The sequence below is a fragment of the Streptopelia decaocto genome, assembly GCF_964273445.1.
Source record: "Streptopelia decaocto genome assembly, chromosome: 4".
NCBI lineage: Eukaryota > Metazoa > Chordata > Aves > Columbiformes > Columbidae > Streptopelia > Streptopelia decaocto.
Genome location: NC_138658.1, coordinates 25,799,585 through 25,822,797, shown reverse-complemented (window position 1 = coordinate 25,822,797; position 23,213 = coordinate 25,799,585). Strand labels below are relative to the sequence as shown.

The following is a 23,213-nucleotide window of genomic DNA, read 5'->3' as shown; positions in this document are numbered from 1 at the left end:
ATTGCATGGTGGAAGACACTTTGGGGAAACGTCACAAAAGGTTTTCTGTCTTAGGAGGCAGGTGGTATTGAAACCAGTTGCCATAGTGTACGGATTTGCTCTCAGTAAGCATCTACCTATCTCCATTTGGCTTTAAAAAATCAGGATGTAGTCTAGCAGCCTTCCTGCAGCCTGGGAAGAATTGGCTGGAGTGCCTGGATGGGGTGGAAGCAGCAGGTGTTATTTCCTGGGTTGCTTCACCTGTCAGGGCTCATCAGATGTCCTGGCTTTGGGAGGAAATACCTCACCTCCAGCTCAGCCACCTCCTGCCCCAGCACTTAACTTGTCAGTGCTGCTCTCCTGTGTGGATATTACTTAAAACTCATGAATTGGTTTCCAGTTGGAGGTATAAAAAGAGGAACACGTGTCCTTTTCTGGGTGTGGTGCAGGTAGAGGAAGATGGGAAAGAAACTGCTCGGCTTCAGCTGCTGAGCTTTGGTTGCTGCTTCCTGCGATGTTGCAGGGATGCCAGGGGCTGCAATAGCATTGAGCACCCCCAGTACCCAAACCCCTCTTGGAAAATGGTGCTCAGACATGTGTCATCATCTGGCATTGCTGTCCATGTGAGTCGTTATTAGGCTTGCCTGAGGCAGAGCCTGCACGTGGCTGCAGCCCCACCTGATGAGCAGCTCCTGACTGCCCCAGCACAGCTGATTTCAAGCAGGTGTTATGCAGATGCACCTTCCCATTTCCTGAGTTACGTTCTCGGGTCGCGTCACCCAGGACTATCTCGCTAGGTTCGACCTGCCATTGTGACACCAAAGCCGGTGGCAGGCGGGAGTAGCGCTGCTGGCCGCGGCGCGGGTTGCGGCCCCTGTGGAGAGGCGGGTAGCCGCGGCTCGGAGCGGAGGTGTGTGTCCGCGGGCCCCAGGAGAGTACCGGGGCTGGGCCGGGGCCGTCCCGGCACCGCCCGCACCACCGGGACCGTCCTGGGGCTGCGGGGGCGCTAGGACCGACTGACCACCGGGCCGCTAGGTGGCGCCCACCGCTGGCGCTGGCTGTCGGTGTTCGGGGGCGGCGGGAGTTGTGGGGGGCGCGTCCCCGGTGTCTTGTCGCTAACCGAGCTCCCTGTCTGTGTTTTCCTTCCCTCAGAGCGAGGAGGTGGGGCGGCAGCTGGTGGAACTGGGCTTCCGCGGCTCCGGGAACGTGCTGCAGCGAGAGGAGTTCGAGGCCAGGGCGCCGGCCGCGGAACTCACGGCGGCACCCCAGAAGTAAGTGCCTGCCTGCCCGGGCCCTCCACACCCTCGGTGTACCTTGCTAGGCACCTGCCCTGGAGCTTTCAGGAGCGGGTACCGTGTCTGCACCACGACTTTGCAGCCTCCACTGATTTCCTTCCCAGGTCAAAAAAGTGTTGTATCACGAGCTACTAGCCCTTGAAAGCTGAATTCTGTATGTCAGGGATGCTGCAGGGAGCGCTGTTTTTTTCTTGTCACCATTCACCTAGGCTCCAATACCATGAATGTCTTAAGAGAAATGAGGCAACCATGTTCTTAGGTGGTGTGTTTGAGACACCTAAATACTGCTACTTGGTTACAAATTAGTGCACTTTAATACTTGGATCATCCTTTTGAAGTTATAGCCAAGAAATATGTGTTTTATAACACTTGAGAATTCTGGGATTGATGGGTACAAGACAGAAAACATACTGATGGAAAAGGGGTGTCATATGAGAATGGAGAATATTCTTTCTTTGCTGATCAGTTTTTAGGCTTTGAGAACTGAGTTTATTGAGTAATGTAGTCTAGAGTTCTTTTCCTGTGAACAGCAATGGGTAAGCTTGTACTTGGTTCCTTGCAAGTGTTTGCTGGGGTCAGGGAGACTGGGATTGCTGTGAGAGTGCACACTACATACGGTATCTGAAGCAAATCACGCAAGGGTCTGTGAGAACTAGCACTTGGGAAGAGTTTTAAGCGGCTTAGACAGGATGAGGGTCTCCTTGGACAGTGTTACAAGGTGCCTGCTCTTTTATGTGGACTATTTTGTTTGTGTTTCCAAAAGCCTTTGAGGGGAGAGTCGATTTTTCTCTCCAAATGTCTCTGACAAAGGGAGTAGAAACATATGTATATGTTATTTTTTTTAGGCTTTTTGTTAGTTTGTTTTGTCATTTGCCAATCTCATACTTCTTACAGCGTATATAGCTGCACCATGCACTTTTCACAAAAACTCCACTGATAATTCAATGCTTTGCAGTAAAGCTCTCCTACCTTTTTATTTTTACACTTTCTGTACTCTGTTTAACCATTTTGCAGATCTTAAAACATTTAGCTGTTTACTTTTGTGGTTTCTTCTTTTCTTAGCCTCTTGAGAAAAATAAACAGCCCCTGTGAGTAGGGAACATTTTTTGGTGCCTTGCTACATGAAGCTAAGTAACATTATTACAATACTTTAACAGCATGGTTTGTGAATAGTATAGCCAGTGAGGGGTATTATTCTCCTGTGGTGCTTTTCCTGCTATTGTGAAATTGTCATTTAACAGTTTAACAACATGTATCAAATGTATTTCGTAATATTTGTGGGCTGAGAACATGTGTGCTGTGTAGTTAAGTTATTGCTGTACTTCATGTACAATCCTGTATCAAACTTCAATTCCAGGCATAAGGTGACTTTTGTTTTAAGAATTAACTGTTCATCTCACTGTATGGATAAATTAATTTTGCAAAATCAAAGGCTTAATTATTTGAATAAAGACAAAAAAGACCATGTTTGTTTGATTTGAATACACGTTTAGACTTGTAAGATTTGGTAGCTCGTGCCGAGATGTACTTTGCAACCAGATGCGGCTGATGGTGATAGTGCTGATGACATCAAGAGAGTAAGAGTTGAGCTCAAATGACTGACTGGTTGGCCTTGTAATGTTCTTGTAAAGTGTGTTTCTAAACCAGTGAACGTTTTTAGTTACTCTTATAGCAATTCCAGTTCTGCGTGCAGAGATGAGTGAAAAAGAACTAAAGCCAGAGCTCTCAGGTCAGTTACTTCTCTCTTTGATGTCTTGAGTGGGTATTCTGCCCTACTGTCCTTTTTTGTTTGGTTACTCTTTGTTAAATTTCCCATTAGTTTGTAGGTGGTGGTGTCAGGGCTGATTCATAGGGTTAAGTGGGCTATTTTAACTGCATTTAGGTGAGCAGATTATCCATATGTCAGATGTTGCTGCTGTTAGGGCTTCTGAATTCTCTGCTTGCAGAAATGTTTCTGTGGTTCTCTCTGAGCAGAAAAAAATTTCCTTGAGTTGGACTTGGCTGCACACGTCTCAGAACCTCTCACAGTGAATTCTGACCACCTAAATTGTTTTTGCATATGAAAGCAAACCCCTTAGGCAGGTGTCTTCAGGATTTCTGCTTTGATGCTCCTCTCCATCCCCCACCTACTGCCATGACACTGCTGTCCCATACAAGGGGGTTGACAGGGCTGTTTGCCTTCCACAATAATCTGCTCCATCAATTAAAAACTATGTTGAGCCTTTAAACTAGAAGGTTGGGTTATGTGGCTCAGGAGGTTCATATGGTGAGGGGTTGCTTGGGTTAAAACACAGAGGAGTTAGCTGGTGGCTTTTTGTGTTCTCTTTGGCAAACAAACTCGTGTTTAGTGGTTTTGGAAATGCCTGCAAGTGGCTGATATTCATAGCAATGGTGTTCCCACAGCTAGAGTGCTTTCCTCACCAAGTCATAAGGAATGCTGTACACCACTGGTATTGCGCAGCAACAACTTCAAGCTCCAGTTGCTGGAAAGTATTAAAATAAGCGAAAAGCCATTATATATATATATATCTCTGCTGCATTTTGGCTCCATAGGGTGCCACTGGGTACTATGCATAGCTACCATGTTTGCTGTAGGCTTCTATAATTCCCATTTTATGTGTAAAATTCATCTGTCAGTGATCAGGAACGTTTAACTTACACAGGCTGTATTAGTTGGCAACCTTTTACTGCTATGCCTTCTGCTGCTGCAACTGTATCACAGAACAATCACAGAAACCTGTAATTTATAGGAAATATAATAGCCTTATGGAAATATTAGTAAGTGGGAAGTGTCCTCTTAACTGCAACAAAATATTTCCTATGGAGTAGCGACAAATCAACAAGACGGAATTCACTAGATGATTTAGAGTGGTAGTAAAGGCGAGCACAAAGAAGGTGGTCATTCTTACAGTGCCTCTCTGTTTTTGTAGTTGTTGCTTAAATGTAATGGTCAGGGTTAGCTCAAGAACTAAGTTGTCTTCATGTGTGGGAAGGCTCATCTTGACTAATATTTGAAAACATGGGCTTCAGAGTAGTTACGTATTACACCATATTGCAAAACTCCTGAACAGAAGGGCCAATTTTTTCCCTCAAGTGTCTAGAATGGTAGTGTGGTTTTCCCCTGAATCCTTACCTCTGTTTTCCGAATGCCTTTTGCTTAGCTAAGTAGTGTTAGCAATTAAGGCATGTACTTGGTAGGATTGGTAGCACTTCCTTTAGAAATGGTAAAACCAAGTTGAGTACCTGTTGCAGAAGATGGATTTGGGTGGGCTGGAGGCAGTGCATTTAGTTCCTCTTCTTGACTCATTGTGAAGCAGTCTTAACTTTTCTGGTCTTAGCGATGCATCTGAAGTCAAGTGAAAGTTGACAGGAGAAAGTAAATAGAAGTAAGACTAGTTTCCTTAAAATACTTTGTGCTTTTCCACAAAAAAAGTGGCACCATCAGAGGGTTAGGTATGAGCTTTTTTGGTAAGAACAAAGAAGCAAGATAATAAAAAACAGTGTACCACAGACTTCGAGAGTCAGACAGAAGCACGAAACACCATCTGTTTTTTGCAACAAGGATATATGTGTGTTTCTTCAGGATCTGAAATGAAGGGGGTTGAGCTCAGGGTTGTTTTTTATTTTCTTTGACAGAAGCAAATTGGAAATAAAGAATAAGGGTATTTTTTTGTTAGGTCATCTCTAAATGAGTGCAAGATTGTTTATTCTTTCTGTTGTTCAGAATGATGGAGGTGGAAAAATCTCATGTTCCGCATAAGCTCTCTGTAACTTGTATAGCACTGATGTTTAAAAAGAGCTGTGTTTTTTTTTTTTTCAGCTGAGCATGCATAGAATAAATAAAACTCTGGCTGATATAATGAAACAACTGTCAATTGTCCAGTATTGCCTTATGGTGCTTTAAGCTCCTCTTCTGATCAAACTATCTGAGGTAGCAGCAGTTCATAACTGCTTTTGTATTTCGAAGCCTGGGTCTGGGCTCCATGGGCTCCCTGACATCTATATGGCACCTGTACCTGCCTTTTACTGTGGGATTACTATGGCCTCTGCTTACCAGGGAGCTAGAGTACTTTATAACATGGATTTGAAGTGACTTCTCAAGGGCACATGAGTATTCTTTACCTGCAAGATTTAGTACTAAGCAACACCAATAATACTGTACATCACTTCCATTTCAGCTCCTGCTCTACTGATGTCCATGTGTCTTTGGCGTTGCCCCTGTTATTGGTATGGTTTTTGTAGCTATGAGTTGTCTCTGCACAGGGAATTAGTAGAGCCTGCAGTCAAAGGAGCACTGGCCGAAACTGGGAGGATGTGTAGGATGGGGACATTTTATATCTCTCTGCTTCAGTGTTTCGGTGCCTTACCTGATGTAACCAGGAGAGGCCTCTCTCTACTTAAGATTCACAGCCCTTGAGATCTCGCCTGACTGCACAGTGGTATGAGAAGGGAAAAACCCAAACCAAACAAGTAGAACCATCCTTGTTTAGGTTTTCCTCTGCAGAAGGGCTGCTGCTTAAATTTGGAATATCAGGGCAGGTGTTAGAAATGCTCTGCAGCTACCTCTGTGCAGGTATGCAGGGATAATTACAGCACTGTCCTGGGAAATCCAAGAGTAATGGCCAGCTACAAGCTTCTCTGGAATGGAATGCTGCATCTTTGTCCTCTGAAATGGGTCCATTTCATCATTTCATGCATAAAATTCCCTTTTTTTTCCTCTCTCTCTTTTTTTTTTTTTTTTTTTTCTCCCCTCCTAGAAGAAATATGAGGGTGACTAGTTAGCCTGTCAATCAGGATGCTTGCTTGAGAAGGGGAGGGTGTCCCAGGTTCCAGCATCACTTCCAGGGCTGCTTTTCTGTGGCTTAAGACACCAGCGTTGGCATTTGGAGCATGGCCAGGAATCCAGAAGTATTCCTCCCATGCAAATGCCCCACAGGGTGGCCTGAGAGGGTGAGAGCAGAACAGTAAATGGCAAAGCTGGGCTTCGCTCCTAGGCAGTATTATAGAAAGCCTGGTTTTAACCTTCATCAGCCAGAGGAGGGAATGAAACCTTGGTACCAGTCCTCCTAGGGGCATTTGTTAAACCATTGGACAGATATTACCATCTTCTCTTTTATATTCTGCATAAGTTGATTCAGGTTACAGACTGCCCCTTTATCAAAGAAAGCAAAAAATGAAGCAGAAGGGAGAGCTCATTTCATTTCTGCAAACTATAAGCTCCAGACAGTTGCAGAGCAGTTTGCTTTCAAATCTTCCTTGAGTATCCCACAGCTAACACAGCTAACTTCAACCTGTCTCTCTCAGGCACCTGATCCGTTTGTGCTGCTACTCTGATCATTTACCCAGAGGGTGTGGGCTCAGGAAGAACTCTGTATTCTAGATATGTCTTTATGTGTACAAATGTTTCTCTTAGAAAAGCAATCAGGTCTAGTTAAAATATATTGATTTTACAAAACATGTGGAAAACAGGTTATTTTGGTACATGGGTCAATAGTATGTCTTTGGCTGTCCTCCCTCTCTTTAATGTGTTCTTATCAGGCCAATAAAACAAAATATTAAAAGTGAGGGACAGAATATTTCTGGTGTTTTGTTGTTTTTTTTTTTTTTTATAGTGTTGCTTTGGGTTTTGGTATTGCAAGTGATCCCACTGAAATATAATGGAAAGAATTAAACTTCCAGGCTTTGCACTAAATGGTAGCCTAATTATTTTAATTTATTTCAGTTATTGGAGATGCAGGAAATGTCAAATCCCAAAGCAATTATATGTCTACAATATTAAGTGAAACATCTTTAAAGCAAAATCCTTGGTTAGGGGTTTTAACATATATGTACATGTGGTCTAAAGGCTTTTCTTGTGTATAGAAAGAGAAAAAAGAAATCTGCTGAAAGCAGGCCTTCCTTCAGTATCTAGGATTTGAATCTGCAGTTTTATTTTTTTATTCAAATCTTCTTTGTGGTTCTTCTGCTAGAGTGACTCTGTACTCAGCACAAGCCTCATGGGCTTTGCTGTGACTGCAGGGAAGACACTCAAGAGTTAACTAATAACCTATTGGTTGAAAGTTCTTTGAGAATCCTTCCTTTGTACAAATCCATTTGTGGCTGAGTATTACATGGATATTCCTTCAGAGGGAGGAAGCAGGAAGGGATAAATCTCTTGATTCTTGAAGGAGTGCAGAAAGTGACCTTCTCTTAATACACATAAGAATCTTGGAGGAAAGTGGCATGACTTTTGTCCCCACCTTTCCTATTTTAGTTTATAAAATGAATTTCAACTTTGGCATGGACTATACCTTCACTGAGAAGAGGAGCAGGAAAGGTACAGTCTGTACTAGCAAGTGCACCAAACCACTTCAGTGGAAGGATGTGGGGAATGTGTGGCGCTCCCAGACTGATGGGTGAGCCAGTGTCTAACAGCCAAGGTTGGATTGAGATAGCTGTTTAAAGCACTTGTGGCTTTTTAGATAACATTAAAAATATGGTGTGAACCTACTCATTCCTAGGCTGAAATGCTGAAAGGTATTGAAGGCAGCTGGGCACCCAGTTTCCAGTGAATTAACTTCCTCCTAAGCTTTGAAGAACCAAGTCTCTGCAAATGCATTAGAACTACTCCTGGTTTTGTCCTCTGCCAGATCTCCCCCATTGCCTGTTACTAAGCACTCATAGTATTTTTTTTGTGAAGTTATGGAAAAAAATCATTAATTATATTTCATATTAACGTGCCTCAGTGCTCTTAGCACTTGCTGGGACTAGAGGCTGAACAGCTTGAGTCATGTGGCTGACAGTCTGCTTTTTGCCTCAACCGGAATGAGCAAGAATTGGAAAATATGCAAGAAAATCCACAGCAGGAATATCTTAGAGCTTTACTTTCCTTCCCCATTTTTATAAGCCCATAATGTATAGATAACATGTAGATTGGTATCAATGTTGGAAGGCTTCTCTGAGCTGAATTTTTTTGAGGCTTGCACATGTCTCAATAATTCAAAGCAAACTGGAACTGCCTTAAGAATGTTCCATGGTGGCCCTTCTGGCCCAGCAAAATAGCTTTTTTGGACATATTTGTGTTCTTTGTTTCTCTTCTTCTTCACACCCTCCCTTGGAGTCTTTTAAACCAGTACCTTAGTGGGAAGGGGAGGATGACCCATTCCTGACCCTAAACCTAACAGCAGGACTGAGACCAGGTTTTTCCCCTTCTCTGAATTTTTATTGCTTGTTCTACTGTTAAAATAGCATTTTTTTTTTTCCAACAATTCAGTGTGAAGTTGTGCTTTCTCAGACTAATGAAGGAAGGAGACAAATGCAACTCTCACTCTTACTGGAAGACTGACTCTTTGACAGTAATTTGCTCATGATACAGAGATCTGGTAGCTCCTTCTGTTTCTATCATGATTTTAAACTCCTAAGATCCAACCATAGAAAGGAGTGGGCTTGAGAATTGCTTACCCACAAGGTGATATTTTGCAGAAAATACTAGGAGATGAATTAGTTGGTTAGGTCTTAGCGTTGATGCTGCCAACTAGTACAATTCTAGGTGCTGACAATCCTGGACTTCTTCCCTTCTGATATTTAAAACTTTTCTGCATTTCCTGTTTTATCTTACCACCTATGTCTGTCTTTTGGCTAGTGATTTTCCACACTCTGATAAACAAGGGCTCTCTTTAGGAAAGTAAAACCTCTTTCATCTACCTCCAGTCTTCACTTTGGTGCAAATAGCAATTCTAAATTTCTAAATGGTCATGTAACCATAATGCTGCTTTTTTCTTTTATTATATGTCCTGTTAAGGAAAGAAATAAATGCTGACACTTTATTAACTGTCCTTATTTTTGTTTAATTAGTGCCAAGTTGAGTGGGATAGGACAGGCATCAGTAAGCTTATTAGGGATTCCACAGGCACAAGTAGACACTTAAATTAGCTCCAGTCATTCTTCCTGGGCTTTTTCCAAACTCGTGATGGCTACATACTCAAGTGAAAAAGCCACAGAATGTAATCTGAGACAGCGGAGATTAGTTTAATGACCAGTTTCTTTCTGCTTCCCCTGGTGTGTCTAATACCATAGGAAATGAATGTGCCAAGAAGTGTCCTCAGTGTACACCTCTTGCACAGATCTAGGAAACATCTGAGTCATCATGAGCAACAAGACGATTTATTTTTGTTTCTCTCAACAGATGTCACCTGGTTGGTTTCCCTGATAAATGTAGACCTAGAGGAAATTTCCTAAACTTGGGAGGGAAGTGAAAACATCTACATGGATATGTTTGGCAGAAAATATAACATGAAGGTGTATATACTGATACTGGGTACATGAGTACTGAAAGTTTTGAGTTGCTAGTGCCTTTGGTTCTTCAGAAGTCAGACAGTCAGGCTGAAGGGAGGAGAGGAGCCTTGATGGCTGCAAGCAAGGACAATATGTTATCTGTCATAAAATCTCCAGTCCAGAATTGGGAAAACAGAAAGAACAAGAGCTTTCTACCTTTCTGTCCATCACTGGACATTTTAAGATGATACTGTAATAAGCTCTTTATTTTGTGATTTATTTATTTTTAAAAATTATTTTAAGTGGTGCAGTGAGGAACAAATTGATAGGTCACATGATTTCCTACTGACATTTCAAAGAAATAAGCACATGTACTTACTTTCCAGCAAATCAAAATATGGTGTAGAAGACTAAGTAAGGATTTCCAGCCCTAACTATAAAGGCCATCGCATAAGCTTCTGAAAAAGCTGAGAAGCTGAACATATATCTAATATAAATTTTGAGTAGTATGAATTTAGATCTGGGGACTGTTCAGTTCACTGTGTGTGAAAGTTGTCCCCCAAGTTGGGGGCAGGCTTTGATAATTTCAAGTGTTACATCTTTAATGTCAGTAATACAATATTATTTTTTTTTAAAGAGGTCCAGGTGTGTTTGGGTAGCTTTCTACTCTACACAGCGAATTTGTTACACTAACAGAAATGTTTTTTCACCTGGAATTCTGTTGCAATAATCAACATTCTTTGCTTGAAAATAAATTGGTCCTCATATTTGTTACAATTTTTTCTTTATAAATTGTGGATAGTTTGGGGAAAATATTTGAATTAAATAAATGTCTTTAGGTGCAGAAAAGTATTTTCTTTGTAGAGGGATGGTTTGTTATCTTGCTGGTAATCTTCAAGCAAATGAAACTGCATTCTGAGAACTGGATGTGCCTGTGGACTCCTGCAGTTCATAATCTGCTGGCTTGGATTTCTTTTGGGCAAGATAGATATTAAAAAAGCATAAACTCTAGGTAAGATGAGCTAAATACCTAGAGAAGAGAAATGTTTTAAAAGAATTTGATATGTATTTCCTTTTGGTATAACTTTGCCTAAGGCAGGGATGCTCAAATATCTGCACATTCTTACAGCTTCTTCCTGCTGATGTGCTATGTGAACACACATCTTCAAAGAGCTCAAGTTTTGGAGTTCTGTATTAAGTAAAAAACAAAGCAGCTTTCCTCTGTAGTATATCAAGGATTGCAATCTTTTGCAAAACAGTAGTTCTGAGCTGAAATGTTTCTCTGCACCAAAGTAAAGTGAGAACTGCAGGCCCACACTAAGGACTAGACAGAATTTTCTGCCTGGCCACCTCCAATGCTGTGAATGGCAAGTCATGAAAAAGGTATTGTCAGGAGCTCTGTTGTGGTAAGGAAGCGGCTTTCCCAAGTACGTGTACAGAAGCTAAAGATCTGCCAACGCTACTCACTTAAATGTTTCAATGTCTGGCTGTCTTGGCTGCACAAACCCTTTGGAATGCAGATCTGCTTAAGGATCTCAGGGACCTCAGTGTTTCATGTTGAGAGCTTTTGATGCTCAAAGCTTGATGGTATGTTTGCATTCTTCACATGCAAGACCTGGCACCCATTTGGGGCACATCCTTGTAAAGGTATAGTAGCCAGAGTCACTCAGTTCCTGCTGAATGGATGTAGCAGTCAGACTGAACAGTGCTTCCTCAACTGAGAACTCAACCTGTTGGTTAGTGCTGCCTTCTGGAAGAGGAATTGCATATTTTCATGTGTCTTCTAGACACAGCAAACACCTCAATGTAGCTATGCATGCTTTTGGGAATGTTTTCAACCTATTTGTCTAGTTTATCCTCTAGGATCTAAATCTGCTCTAAGACGTTCTGCTGCTTTTCTTCAAACGGTATATATATGAGTGCTGTGCTAAAAAAAGCTAAATTTTTCTATGGCTTACACCCTTGTAGAGGGTTGCAAAGTTGGTGGGAACAGCGTGAATTGTCAGATTGGACTGGCTCGCATGTGGAAGATGCGTGTACCAAATTGTATAGTAACATCAAAATGGAGACTACCTGTATTAGTCTCTGTACAAATTTGAGATGCACTGTGTACCACAAATAACACCCTATTTTCACATGGTATAATTCTCTACGCTCCAACTGAAGTACCTGAATTGTCATAGAATTCAGTATGTTAGTTTCTAAAAGGCGTATGATTATAATTGTCTCCATATCCAAGATTTAACTGTGTGCAGGCTTCTCTTAAAGCAATCAACAGGTTTGACACCAGCATGTGGATTCTTACCTTTAAGTTTAGTAAAATAACAAGGTTACTATGATGAATGATCTTAAAAAGAAGCGCCAAACTTGCTGTTAAAGCTGTTTGGAATAAAAACAAACAGGAGAACAGTAGCTAGGGTATGTGTGTGAAACCCTTGAACTGTAGTAGACAAGAGCTGGTAGTAGGTGTTTCAGGAGCCCTATTGATCTTGAGTTTTCTGTGGTTTTCCACACATAATCATGAGGGAAATTTTCCTCTAGTGCTTCAGTGGCTAGACTTTCTCCTGCTTTTTAAATTGTGCTGTACGGAGATTCTCTCTAATACTCCTGCAGGGCATTTACTGCTGTTTGAGTGTTCGTGCACCTATCGTCTCATGCTGAACTGTGGTAACAGCCATTGATATCCACCCCGTTTGAGGTAGAGGGCTTCGCAGCAGGGTGTTTGTTACAGCTGGATTCTTCCTCCTCACACATTCCCATGCCCCAACTGAATTTTGTCTACTCATGTTGCCTCCAATTGTTGTGTCGCTATTGTTGTTCTTCTCTTGAATCCGGGCAAAGATTGGGTTGGTTTCTGTCTGGTGTTATGTTAAAAGCCTAGGACCTCAGTGTGCCCTTTTCAGTGAAGACAGGAGGTAATTGAGGGATTTAAGTCATTACAGTTTAGGGAATAAATCTGTCATTGCCAAACACTTTGTATTTTTCTTTGAATCAAATTACAAAAGATGGCTACAGAAAAGCCACATTCCCTGCTACCTTTTTTCCTAAATATAGATAGGAAGCTGTCTGTAGCATTGATGCTGTGCTTCTCTTCTAGCAAGATAACTTAAATTCCAAAACTTTTTAGCTTATTTCTTCTGTGTTCATAATACTTTTTTAGTTATAGTATTCGAAGACTAAAATTTTACATTTTTTTTGAATTATGATTCAGTTTGGTAACTGGAAGGCCATGAAACATGAATGTCCATGTTACATCAGGGTAATAAATTTGTAAATAGCTGAGTTGCACATTCTTTGGACTCTTAAGGGTGTGGTATGCCAGCAAGTTCTTGGTTTTTGGTTGGCTTCGAAATAAGGATCTAAAACTTGTATGAAAACAATTAAAATAAACAAACAAGACTGACTTGGAAGTAGTTGCAACAGCTCAGACTGTGTATCATAATCTAGAGATTTCATTCCTGACCGATAATAGTTTGAACCTCACAGTTTCATCTGTGAAGGTAGGATTTAATTTTTTTTTCACCATAGACATCTGTTAATATTTTTCTGAATTGATTGTCATTTGGGCCAGTCACAAAGTTTCATCAAGTCATTCTATAGTTTGTTAGCATGTCAACTCATCCCTACACTGAATAATTTCTGAACATCCTCAAGCTTTATCTTCCCTAGGTTTAACAGCACACTTCCAAACAGCACTCTATTGTTGTCCTTTTGTTTAAAAGATAGAAAACAGAGGGTAGAAGTTAATGATCAATTTTTGCAACATTTGTCCTAGAAAGGACCTTTCATCATACTCCACTTCTAGTTTGTTTCCTTAGAAGTCTTTAGTGATGAGCTTTCAAAAATCCAAGTAGACCGTGTCAACCAGATGATCTTTATGCATATGCTTGACACTGTTTCAGAGAACTCTTGACATTTGGCAGGATTCCCCTCACAGAGGCTGCGTTGGCTCTTTTTAAACAGGTCATGTTTGTGTACTTCTTCACAAATTCTTTAGTCTGTACTGATTTGATTCATACATAGCTAGATATCTTTGTCTGCTTCTCTGTGGTGTGGCACTTGGCTCCAAGTGCTTGCTTTTTGTCACTTTTATTGCTATGTCCACTCAACCCTGGTTGTAACACAGTCCAATTTCTAAAAGCACTTGTCTTGTATTCTTTACTTTTGCTTGTGTAGGTTTTCAAAACCTGAGGAGGTACTTGTTAGCCTGAAACTTCTAGCACTCTAGCCTTGAGGAGGTCTGTCTTTATATTTTATTTTTTCTTTTCTATTTTTGGTGAGAGTGATTTATTAATAGTAACCTTTGACCAGTTATGGAGCAAAAGACATCCATCCTCATCCATCTTCAGGCTTTCTTTGAAGCAGTTTACTAGAGGCAGCTTTTTCAGATAGTGCTCATGGGACTTGTTTACCTGAGGGAGCTAGTCAGTGATTAGGTAGCTGGAGTAGCTACCTGTAGCTACCTTCCCCCCCCCCCCAAGACTTGAAATCTGGATTTGACACAGTGCTATTAATAATGAAATATTTCCTTTTAAATAGTGGGAATATTGGTGTGGCAATATTGGTTAATATAGATTATCTATGTATATTCACAGTGTAACAAGGTTCTATTTTGTGCCATGCAGTCAATTATTTCAGAAGCTTCCTGAGTATGTTTTCATATTAAATGCAAGGCTGTTGAGTGTTTTTACACTGTGTTTGGTAGAGTTAATTTGTGTGGTAACCTCAGACTTCGAAATGAATACTTAAGTGTTTACCTGCCTTTACTCTCTAACAGGCATCAGAAAAATCTGCTTTGTAATTGGCCTTTTTGCTGAGGGGAAATCTACTGCTCCAGTTACCTGCAATAACCTGCCTTTGGGGTGTCCTTGCAAGTGAGGTGAAGTTACAGAAACCTGGGGAATATTTGGAAAGACCCTGCTTTTTCACTCTGGGATCTAGGGGATTGTCAGTAGTACAAGCAGCAGCTAGAGAAGACTCTGGCCTTGGTTGAAGCCTCTTGCAGTTCTCTGGCTTGAAGTTCCTGCAAAATGGGCTTATTTAGTTATCTGAGGGCTTTTTCAGTATAGGGAGAATCAGCTGAATTTGGATGCGTGAAGCTGGTGAGCAAAAGCTTTAATTGTAGCAGTCGGTATGTCAGAGGGAGGCTAATATGGCTTAAAAGAGAATAGCCAATGGGAAAGATAAAAACCATGTACTTTATTAGTGTAGGGAAATAATAGTCTACAGAACAGTACAGTTGGAATAATGAAGTAAACTAGTAATTTTCAGGTGGCAGATGATGTTTTTTCATTGATAGAATCATAGAATAGTTTGAGCTGGAAGGGACCTTCAAAGCTCATCTAGTCCAACCCCCTTGCAATGAGCAGGGACATCTTCAACTAGATCAGGTTGGTCAGAGCCCTGTCCAGCATGGCCTTGCATGTTTCCAAGGATGGGGCATCTACCACCACTTTGGGCAACCTGGGCCAGTGTTTCACCACCCTCAGTGTAAAAATTTTTTTTTCTCATGTGTAGACTGAATCCCCCCTCTTTTAGTTTAAAACCATCACCCTTTGTCCTGTTGTAACACACACTGCTAATAAAGTCTGTCCCACAGTGTTTCCCTACAGAATACAACAGGAAAGGTATGTTCTTTTTCTAGCAGTGAAGATGGGCGATAGTCTCAAAAAATGTGCTGGAAACAAGTGACAAATGTTACGAAGCAGTATCATGAAGTCCAATCCGTGTATTCCCAGGACTCTAAGAGCTGTCACTAATGAAGTGATGGAACTTATGGCATCCTTGATTAAAAGCTGCTTTTATCTGGCCTCCATGGAGAATAGTAATACCGCGTTTTTTAGAAATGCTTTTAGGGGGAGGCATAGAATTGCAGATTATGAGTGTTTAAGTAGGAATGTGTTTAATTGGTCACAGAATAAATAATAAAACACCTGAAATATCATAACAACATGGTTTTGGCAAAGCACAAATTGGATTTTCTTAATGTCTTGCCATTCTTCAAACTTATTGCCAAGAGGGAAAGAAATGGTCTGACACAATGGATTTAAACTTTCTGAATGTCTTTGACAATAAGTCTCTCTGGGGTTAGTAAAGTAAGGACTATCTTGATATGCATTAAACCAGCTTAAAAAGAACAAGGAGTAATAATCTTTACTCTTGGCAAAAGATCAATAGCATGGTGGCTCAGTCCTTACTCCTCAGATAAACTTTAATTATATCTGTTAATTCCTGAAAAGGTTAAAATATCTCTGAAGAATTTAACTAGACTATATGGACTGGTACTACAGAGACTGGTGAAATTCAGTGCTGAAAACTGCTAAGTTGCAGGTAGCAGCAGGAATAGTTATGAAGTCCTGAAAGAACAAGAAAAGGAGGAGAAAAGGAGAATTGCCATACATAACAATTAGCCTTCGCTTAAGGAGCAAGTTGTCACTGGGTCTACTAGAATGCAATCAACTGTATTATGTGAGGTACAGATATTATTTATAGATTGAAGTTCCTTAATACGTTTTCCAGGCACTGACTGAAATCAATGAATGATGTGATGTTGCCACACAAATGACAGGAGTTAAAAGACATAATTTAGGAGAGTTTTGGTGCTTTTAAGATGATGATTTTCCATATAAGGGAGTAACAAGATGAGCCATACATTACATGCCCTTACAAGAAGTAAGTTCTAGGTTGTTGATTAAACATAGTTATGATGATAATAGTAAGTTAAAACTTTTGTTGCTAAAGTGAGTTAGTTTTACTACCCTGTGCTGAAGTTCACCTTAAAGTTTTCTAGAGCATAGTTTGGTCTAAAGAATGTGTGCAGAACAGCATTAAGTCTTTTGTATGAAGGGAACGTTAACTGTAGTAGCAATCTTGAGTAGCTATTGTAGTGGGTATATATGACAAGATTAGATCAGGTCTGGAATTAACTAAACAGTAGTCACGTGCACACTGGCCCAGAAAATTAGAAACCCAGTAACTGTAAGGACAAGAGTGATTGTGAAAATGAAAAACTTGATTGGACCTATTTGATACTGTATTTTGTGATCCCTCGTAGCATGTTAGATTGATGACTTACTGCTGTTTCTGATGAAGGTGTTGTCACCATTATCACAGTATCACAGTATGTTTGGGATTGGAAGGGACCTCAAAAGATCATCTAGTCCAATCCCCCTGCTGGAGCAGGAACACCTAGGTGAGGTCACAGAGGAACATGTCCGGGTGGGTTTTGAATGTCTCCAGAGAAGGAGACTCCACAACCTCCCTGGGCAGCCTGTTCCAGTGCTCTGTCACCCTCACTGAGAAGAAGTTTTTTCTCAAATTTAAGTGGAACCTCTTGTCCTATCATTGTTTGCCACTGAGAAGAGCCTGGCTCCATCCTCATGGCGCTCACCCTTTATATATTTATGAACAAGGTCATCCCTCAGCCTCCTCTTCTCCAGACTAAAGAGACCCATCTCCCTCAGCCTTTCTTCATAGGGGAGGTGCTGCACTCCCTTAATCATCTTCGTTGCCCTCTGCTGGACCCTCTCCAGCAGTTCCCTGTCCTTCTTGAACTGAGGGGCCCAGAACTGGACACAATATTCCAGATGTGGTCTCACCAGGGCGGAGTAGAGGGGAAGGAGGACCTCTTTCCAGAGTCAATTGAACCAGGAATGAACAGGTTTGTCTTGTGTTGCAACAAAGATCACTTTTATCTAGCAAAACCTTTCAGCTGGAGAAGTTTCCCATTTTCTGATGAATGCAAGTTTATAATGTATTATTAGCAGCTGTTTCTATGCAACTATTAGACCTATAATGAAATTTCCATTGGTAGCTCCAATCCCTAATAAAGCAGGCTACTAGTTTTCAAGTGCCTATTTTTTTTTTTTTTCTCTCCAAGTTGCCATTGTGCTGTGGAAGTGGTTAGGAAAGCTATTTCTGAGAAATGCATTCTTGAGTGTCTATCAGCATTATTGCCTGAGTAACCAAGTTGGGAATGAATACGTTTGCTTTGATTTGACAGCTGGATTATGTGGTTTTCTCTCTGACAATTTGTTTTTGTAATCTCTTCCAATTTCGTGTGCTGTTTCCTGAAGTATTTGTTTAATTGCTGCCAGCATTCATTGTCCTTTTCAATTTATGTGCTCATTTTTAACATGCTTTCCCTGTTGTTAACTTCGCTTTTACCTCTTCTGAAGCCCCCAGTAGAGGAAATAATGTATGCTACAAATCCAATGGCTTTCTTTTTAGTGATTTTTTTTACACTTACTGTATTTTGGCAACAGTATAAGGGTGTGGATGGCGATGGCTTGTTTTCACATCCATCTCCATGCTTGGGGACAGAGGCACGTGCCCATGAACCTGCCTCTTTGGTTGCCATACTTCATAATAAGTGGCATCCATAGTTCAAGAATTGCTGTCCAAATATATTGTTCTGATTAAACAACTATTATTTTTGCATTTATAACCCAAATAATTGTAGGGAAAGCCCTTTCAATGGCTGTTTTAGGTTTAGAAGTGACATTACATTTATTATTTTACAATGGAAAAAGATTCAAGACATGTGGACCATACTGGAATTGTGTTCCATTTAGCACTGTAATAGTTGAAGTGGATACTGATTCTTGTACAGTGTGGCATTCTAATCTCACAAGCATTAGAGTATCTCATATTTGGATTATTATTTTGTCTTGATTTTTTTTCAATGCATATGCAAAGTTCTGTGTGGATCAATTTGCAGATTAACAACCTATCCCTGCTTACCATATATCTGCGGAAAACCAAGAGAAGCACAGTGCATTTTATTTTACACTCCAGTTTGCAGGTTAACCAGAGAGAAGAGCAATATGTAAAGGTCCTAATTTTGTGGCACTGAGGGAGGAAAATAGAGTGCTGGGTGTTTACTCTCCAGTATATTCTTGCATAGGCTGTTAGCAATAGCATTTCCTCCTGCTGTTGGGGAGCTAGCACTAGACCTGCTCTGGTCCCAGCCTCCTGTCTTAGTCAGTAAAGTTGCCAAAGCACAACAAAATCAGCTGTACTGTTCCTCAGGGGTGCTCTGAGGTTTTGTAAGTGAACCAAGAAACTGAGAGGAAGTGTGGAGCTTGGCATCTCTTTTTATAACCAGATGCTAAAGCATGTCTTTTCTCCTTCTGTATTTCCTTTTCAGTAAAGGCCCTTAGTGCACACTCGTATTTCCTTAAATTCAGTCCATGTACTTGGTGTTGACTGGAAAAAAGTGTTTGGCAAAAATGGGGTTGTGTTTTAGAAGCAATGCCTTTAAAGCCAGCATGTAGTTTTCCCCTTTATGTGTTCTTTCAGATTACATGTCTGTGTGCAGTGGCACAGGCTGTCACCATGAATATACAAAGAAGCAGGACTGAAATATCTCATTGTTTTTCTGGGAACATCTTGCCACTAATGTGCATCCTAATTTAATTTTCCCTGCACACTGATTGTTTTCATTTTAGCTTCTATATTGAACTGTGAATAATTTTGGGCTACACAATAATATCGCATTACAGTGTGGCAAGAGTTTTTAAACCACCCCAGATCCTTTCCCCTTGCAATGGCTCAGGAAAAAATATCCTATTATTATGTTAACCATTTAAGAAAAATACCAGCTTCTATCAAGCTGCTTTTTTCCGCTTAGTCACTATAATCAAACTGTGTGAACTGTAATATCGCTCCCCAGGCTATTTGTGCTTAATTGGTAACACCCTTTTACGAACAGCTCAGAAGTAAAGGGAATGTTTTTAAACAGTGGAATATGTAACACAGCAACATGTGATTAAAATTCAGTACATTATCTCTCTTGGTATTTTATTACTGCAGGTGCACAACAGCCTCTGCTCAGAGACATCCTATGGGCAACATTGAAATTAATTGAAGCTATTCTATTTATACACCTGCACTCACAAAAGATCCTGCATGTAAATACAGGATGCTAGATAGAACGATTGAGGAAAAGGCTCTGAGTGAGCCGACATAGTTGTAAATTAATTGCTTGCTTAGAGGAAATGTTGCAGAAGGGTACAAGCATTTCATAAAACAACTCGATTGTTACTCCAAGGCTCCAGGTGTTGAAGGTATTTAAAGGATGTTTACAGATAAACTTTCACAGCAGCAGAGGTTGTTTCAGCTCTCGCTAAACCCAAGGGACTGTTTTGATTATAGTGATCAGTCCATTCTTCTCAGTGAAGAGAGAGTGGAAGTATTGCATGTGGCATTAATGTTGATTATTTTGCAACAATATTGCTAACTGCAGTGTGGAAGTTGTCCTGTCAGTTCTGTTGTGAAGATGCACTAGGGCCACAGCAATACCCTGCGTGCAGAAAAGACCTGTCCTTTTTCTGGCGAGCGTAGTTGGAAGTCATGTTGATGCTGAGGCACTGAAGTTGCCAAAGGTTGCTTGCCTGGCAGAAACTTTCCTGGGGTATATCAGAGGGAAACACGTGGTGAGTCACACTTGGCTGTTTGTTAGGAACAAGCAATGCTAGTGCTAGTCCTCCAGTTGTTCACAGAGGTGACATTGGATGTATTTACCTGGTTTGAAGACTGTGCTCTTTTTAGGCCCATGATGTCTGGGTTTGGGCACAGGCTGTGTTGTGCCCTCAATACCTACCCTAGTGCATTCCAAGGAAAGTCTGTTTTATTGTATTTCCAAGAAGTACTCCACGAGCTGTAGACTTTTTTTTTTTTCTCCTATAAAAATTAAGGATGTGGTGAAAGAAGGAAGATAATGGGATTTGAGGTAATTGGCTGCTTTTTTGTCAGATGTGTGACTATTGTAATGGGTGGGTTTTCTAGAAGAAAACATTCCATAGTAGCATGATGATTTCTGTAGACACACAGTGAGCTACTGTATGTGTGCCACATTATAACATTAGATCTTAGGCCCTGTAAGTACTCCCCCAGACATAATTGAGTGCTTAAGAGTTAATTAAGTGCTTAAATTAAGCATATGGCTGAGAAGTAGGAGTATTGCATGCTAAATCACTGTTTTTAGAGAGAATAGGGTCTTGTCTCACTGAAATGAGACAGATGACACTGTTTAGCTGCCACTTCTTGTATTAATAGCCGTTAAAATCTGCAGCTTTGGTTCTTGGAACAGTGATCATTCATCTCGATGGCTTAAATTCTGTTGTTTGAGAGGACAGTGATGGTGGTATCCACAGTTGGGCAAATGCCTGTGAGTGTGTTAGATCTAGGAAGCAACATGGATGAGATGAGCAGGTCTGTTGAAAAGACTGTCTGCAAGAGCCACCACAAGGCATTCATTACTAGGTTCTGTGCAAAGGAGGACCACAATAAAGGTTAGAGAGATTTTAACAAAAGTTGAAGAGAGTTGTCTAACTTTGCAATCAAAGCCATATGTTGTCAGTGTAGAAGGATGAAGGCAAGAGGCGAGATTATTATTTGCAAATTGATTATATAATGTTTGTTTTTGATTGAACCCTTTTTCATTTTTGAAAATTAATTAAATACTTGTGCAAAACAAAATAGATCTTGTATAAAATCTATTTTTATGAATCTGCCATGTGAAAGTAGTTCAAATATCTTGGATTTAGAACTGCCTTTTTTGTTTAGCTGCAAGAAGCACAGTAACAGAGAACTCAAGATGTTGTAGTACTGCAGTGAGACCTGGCTGTTGGCCTGTGCTTAGATATGTTTTATACTGCAGTTTCAAGTACTTTGGTGCTCTCCAAAAGAAAAGTGGATCTACATGTGGTAAATTTAAGGTAGCTAAGCTCTTGATTACTAGTACTTAGTGTGTATGTGATTGAAGGTTCTCGTCAACTATTATTTTTAAGCAATGCTTTGAATAATTTCTTGGTTTTGTTTCAAAATTTTGCTGACCTTCTGCCTGAAAACGATATCCTGTGTCCCACAACTTTACTATATTGCTGTTTGTATCATAGAACATAGACATACTTGACTCATTTTCCAGAGAAACTGGCAGATTGAAGTCACCTGCATTACAGAAACATATTTCAGATACCTGAGATTTTTGAAAGAAGAAAAAAACCCAACAAAATCCAGCTTTTTATCTGTGGTTTTTATTAGTTTTACTTTTTTCTTTGAGCCACACCTTGAAATAATGATATTGAAGCCTTCTAGAAAGTGTTAAATAGAGTTTGTATGCTTTTAATGAGATCTTCAGGCCAATTTTTTTGATTGCTGTGTTAATATAGTGCCAGAAATTGAGGTAATTGCAGGTACAAACTCAGCAACAGTCCATGCATCTGTTTTTCATTCCTGGGCACAAATTTACTCTTTTTAGACAGACAGTGTACCTCAAACGGTGAGGCTTGTTTGAAGCTCTGCACTCTATTTTATAAATATAGAGAGTGGTTAAACAATTTGCCCTGTCATTGCACTACAGAAAGAAACCAAGAAGGTTAATGCAATATTTGCATGAAAGTTGGAATGTACAAGGATATTGGTTCTTATGGATGAATCTTGATGTGCACATAAATCTGTAGTATTGTAGTGTACGACGTAATAAAACAGTGAGTGATTTCATTTGGAGTACTTCTAGCCAAAGCTGTATAACTAGATTGCTTGTGTTGCTCAGGGCTGCTGCCTCCTTCCAGTGGAACAAAACTATTTTGTTCCCATCTTTGCCATATTGACTAACTCATAGTGTCTGCAGAAGGATCCTTTCTGTGGTCCACTTGTGGAGTGGTGCACCAGGGAAAGAGTTTATGTTCATTGTGAATCCGAGTTGAGAGGGCAAATTGAAACTTCACTTTGTATGCTATGGGAGCTCTAGGATTTAAAAGCAATTTAATGCTTAATGAGGCAGAAACTTTGTAGGACTTCTGAAAAAAGGCTTTGAAAATCCCAAAGGCAATGAACTGACACATATCAAGTCTAGTTTTTTCAGGGGTGTGCTTTTGAGAACTTCCTCTTCACCTGTGTTCCTGTTAAATGGCTCGTGGACCTACAAGCTTAGAGTTTTAAACTGTCATATTTCCAAGTGTATAACCCTTGCTTGTCTATGTATGTTATGAAGCGGAGGATTTACTTTTAAAAGGAAGCACAAGACTGTATATCAGTACGGGATGGCCCTAGACCTTATGAGTGAGAGCTGGTGTCCTGTGATGGTAACCCATGACCAAGCCATCTGAAGTACAGGTTTTTATGCAAAGGTAGGACATGCTGCACCTTGTCTGTGCAGGTGGTATAACACCGCTTTGTTGAAAGGCTCTTGTCTTCTGGTTCAGAGGGGTGTACAAACAGCAAGATTGTTTCACGCTGCAGCTTAGTTTCTGTGTTGCTGATGTTCTACTTCAGAGATAAAACAGATGGATTGAGTTTGCAGGTTTATAGCCATGACTTGCTATGAGTCTGGTCAGAGGGACAAAGCATTTTTGGTTGCACAGCCCAAAACTGTTTTTGTTGCACTAGAGTAAGTAAATTTAAAAGATTTATATTTGTCTTTAGCCTGAAAAATATTCCTGCACTGTACTTGACTTTTTCCCTTGCACCTGCATTACACTACGGAAAATATTTATTTTACTGAGAAAATGTTGTCATGGCTAATGCACAAAAAAGAAGAGGAGTTTCTTGTAAAATCTGCCTTGAGACTGTGAGTTCAAGCCAAAGTCTTGATTTGTTATGATGCGATACCATTGCAATAGGAAAATAGTGTTAGGTGCAAACTCCTAAGAAGAGTTGTGGAAAAATGGGAGGTAGGAGGTG

General features: G+C 40.5%; 1 protein-coding gene across 1 annotated transcript in view; it reads left to right on the top strand.

Annotated features, from left to right (window-relative positions):
- The window catches only part of CFAP299 (cilia and flagella associated protein 299), a gene marked incomplete at its 5' end in the record, with an annotated part of 227,455 nt that overhangs the window by 915 nt on the left and 203,327 nt on the right, over nt 1-23,213 (top strand). Inside the window, one exon of the mRNA XM_082051216.1 lies at nt 1,132-1,250. Coding sequence (XP_081907342.1) covers nt 1,132-1,250 — 119 coding nt within the window. The remainder of the gene's footprint in view (nt 1-1,131; nt 1,251-23,213) is intronic.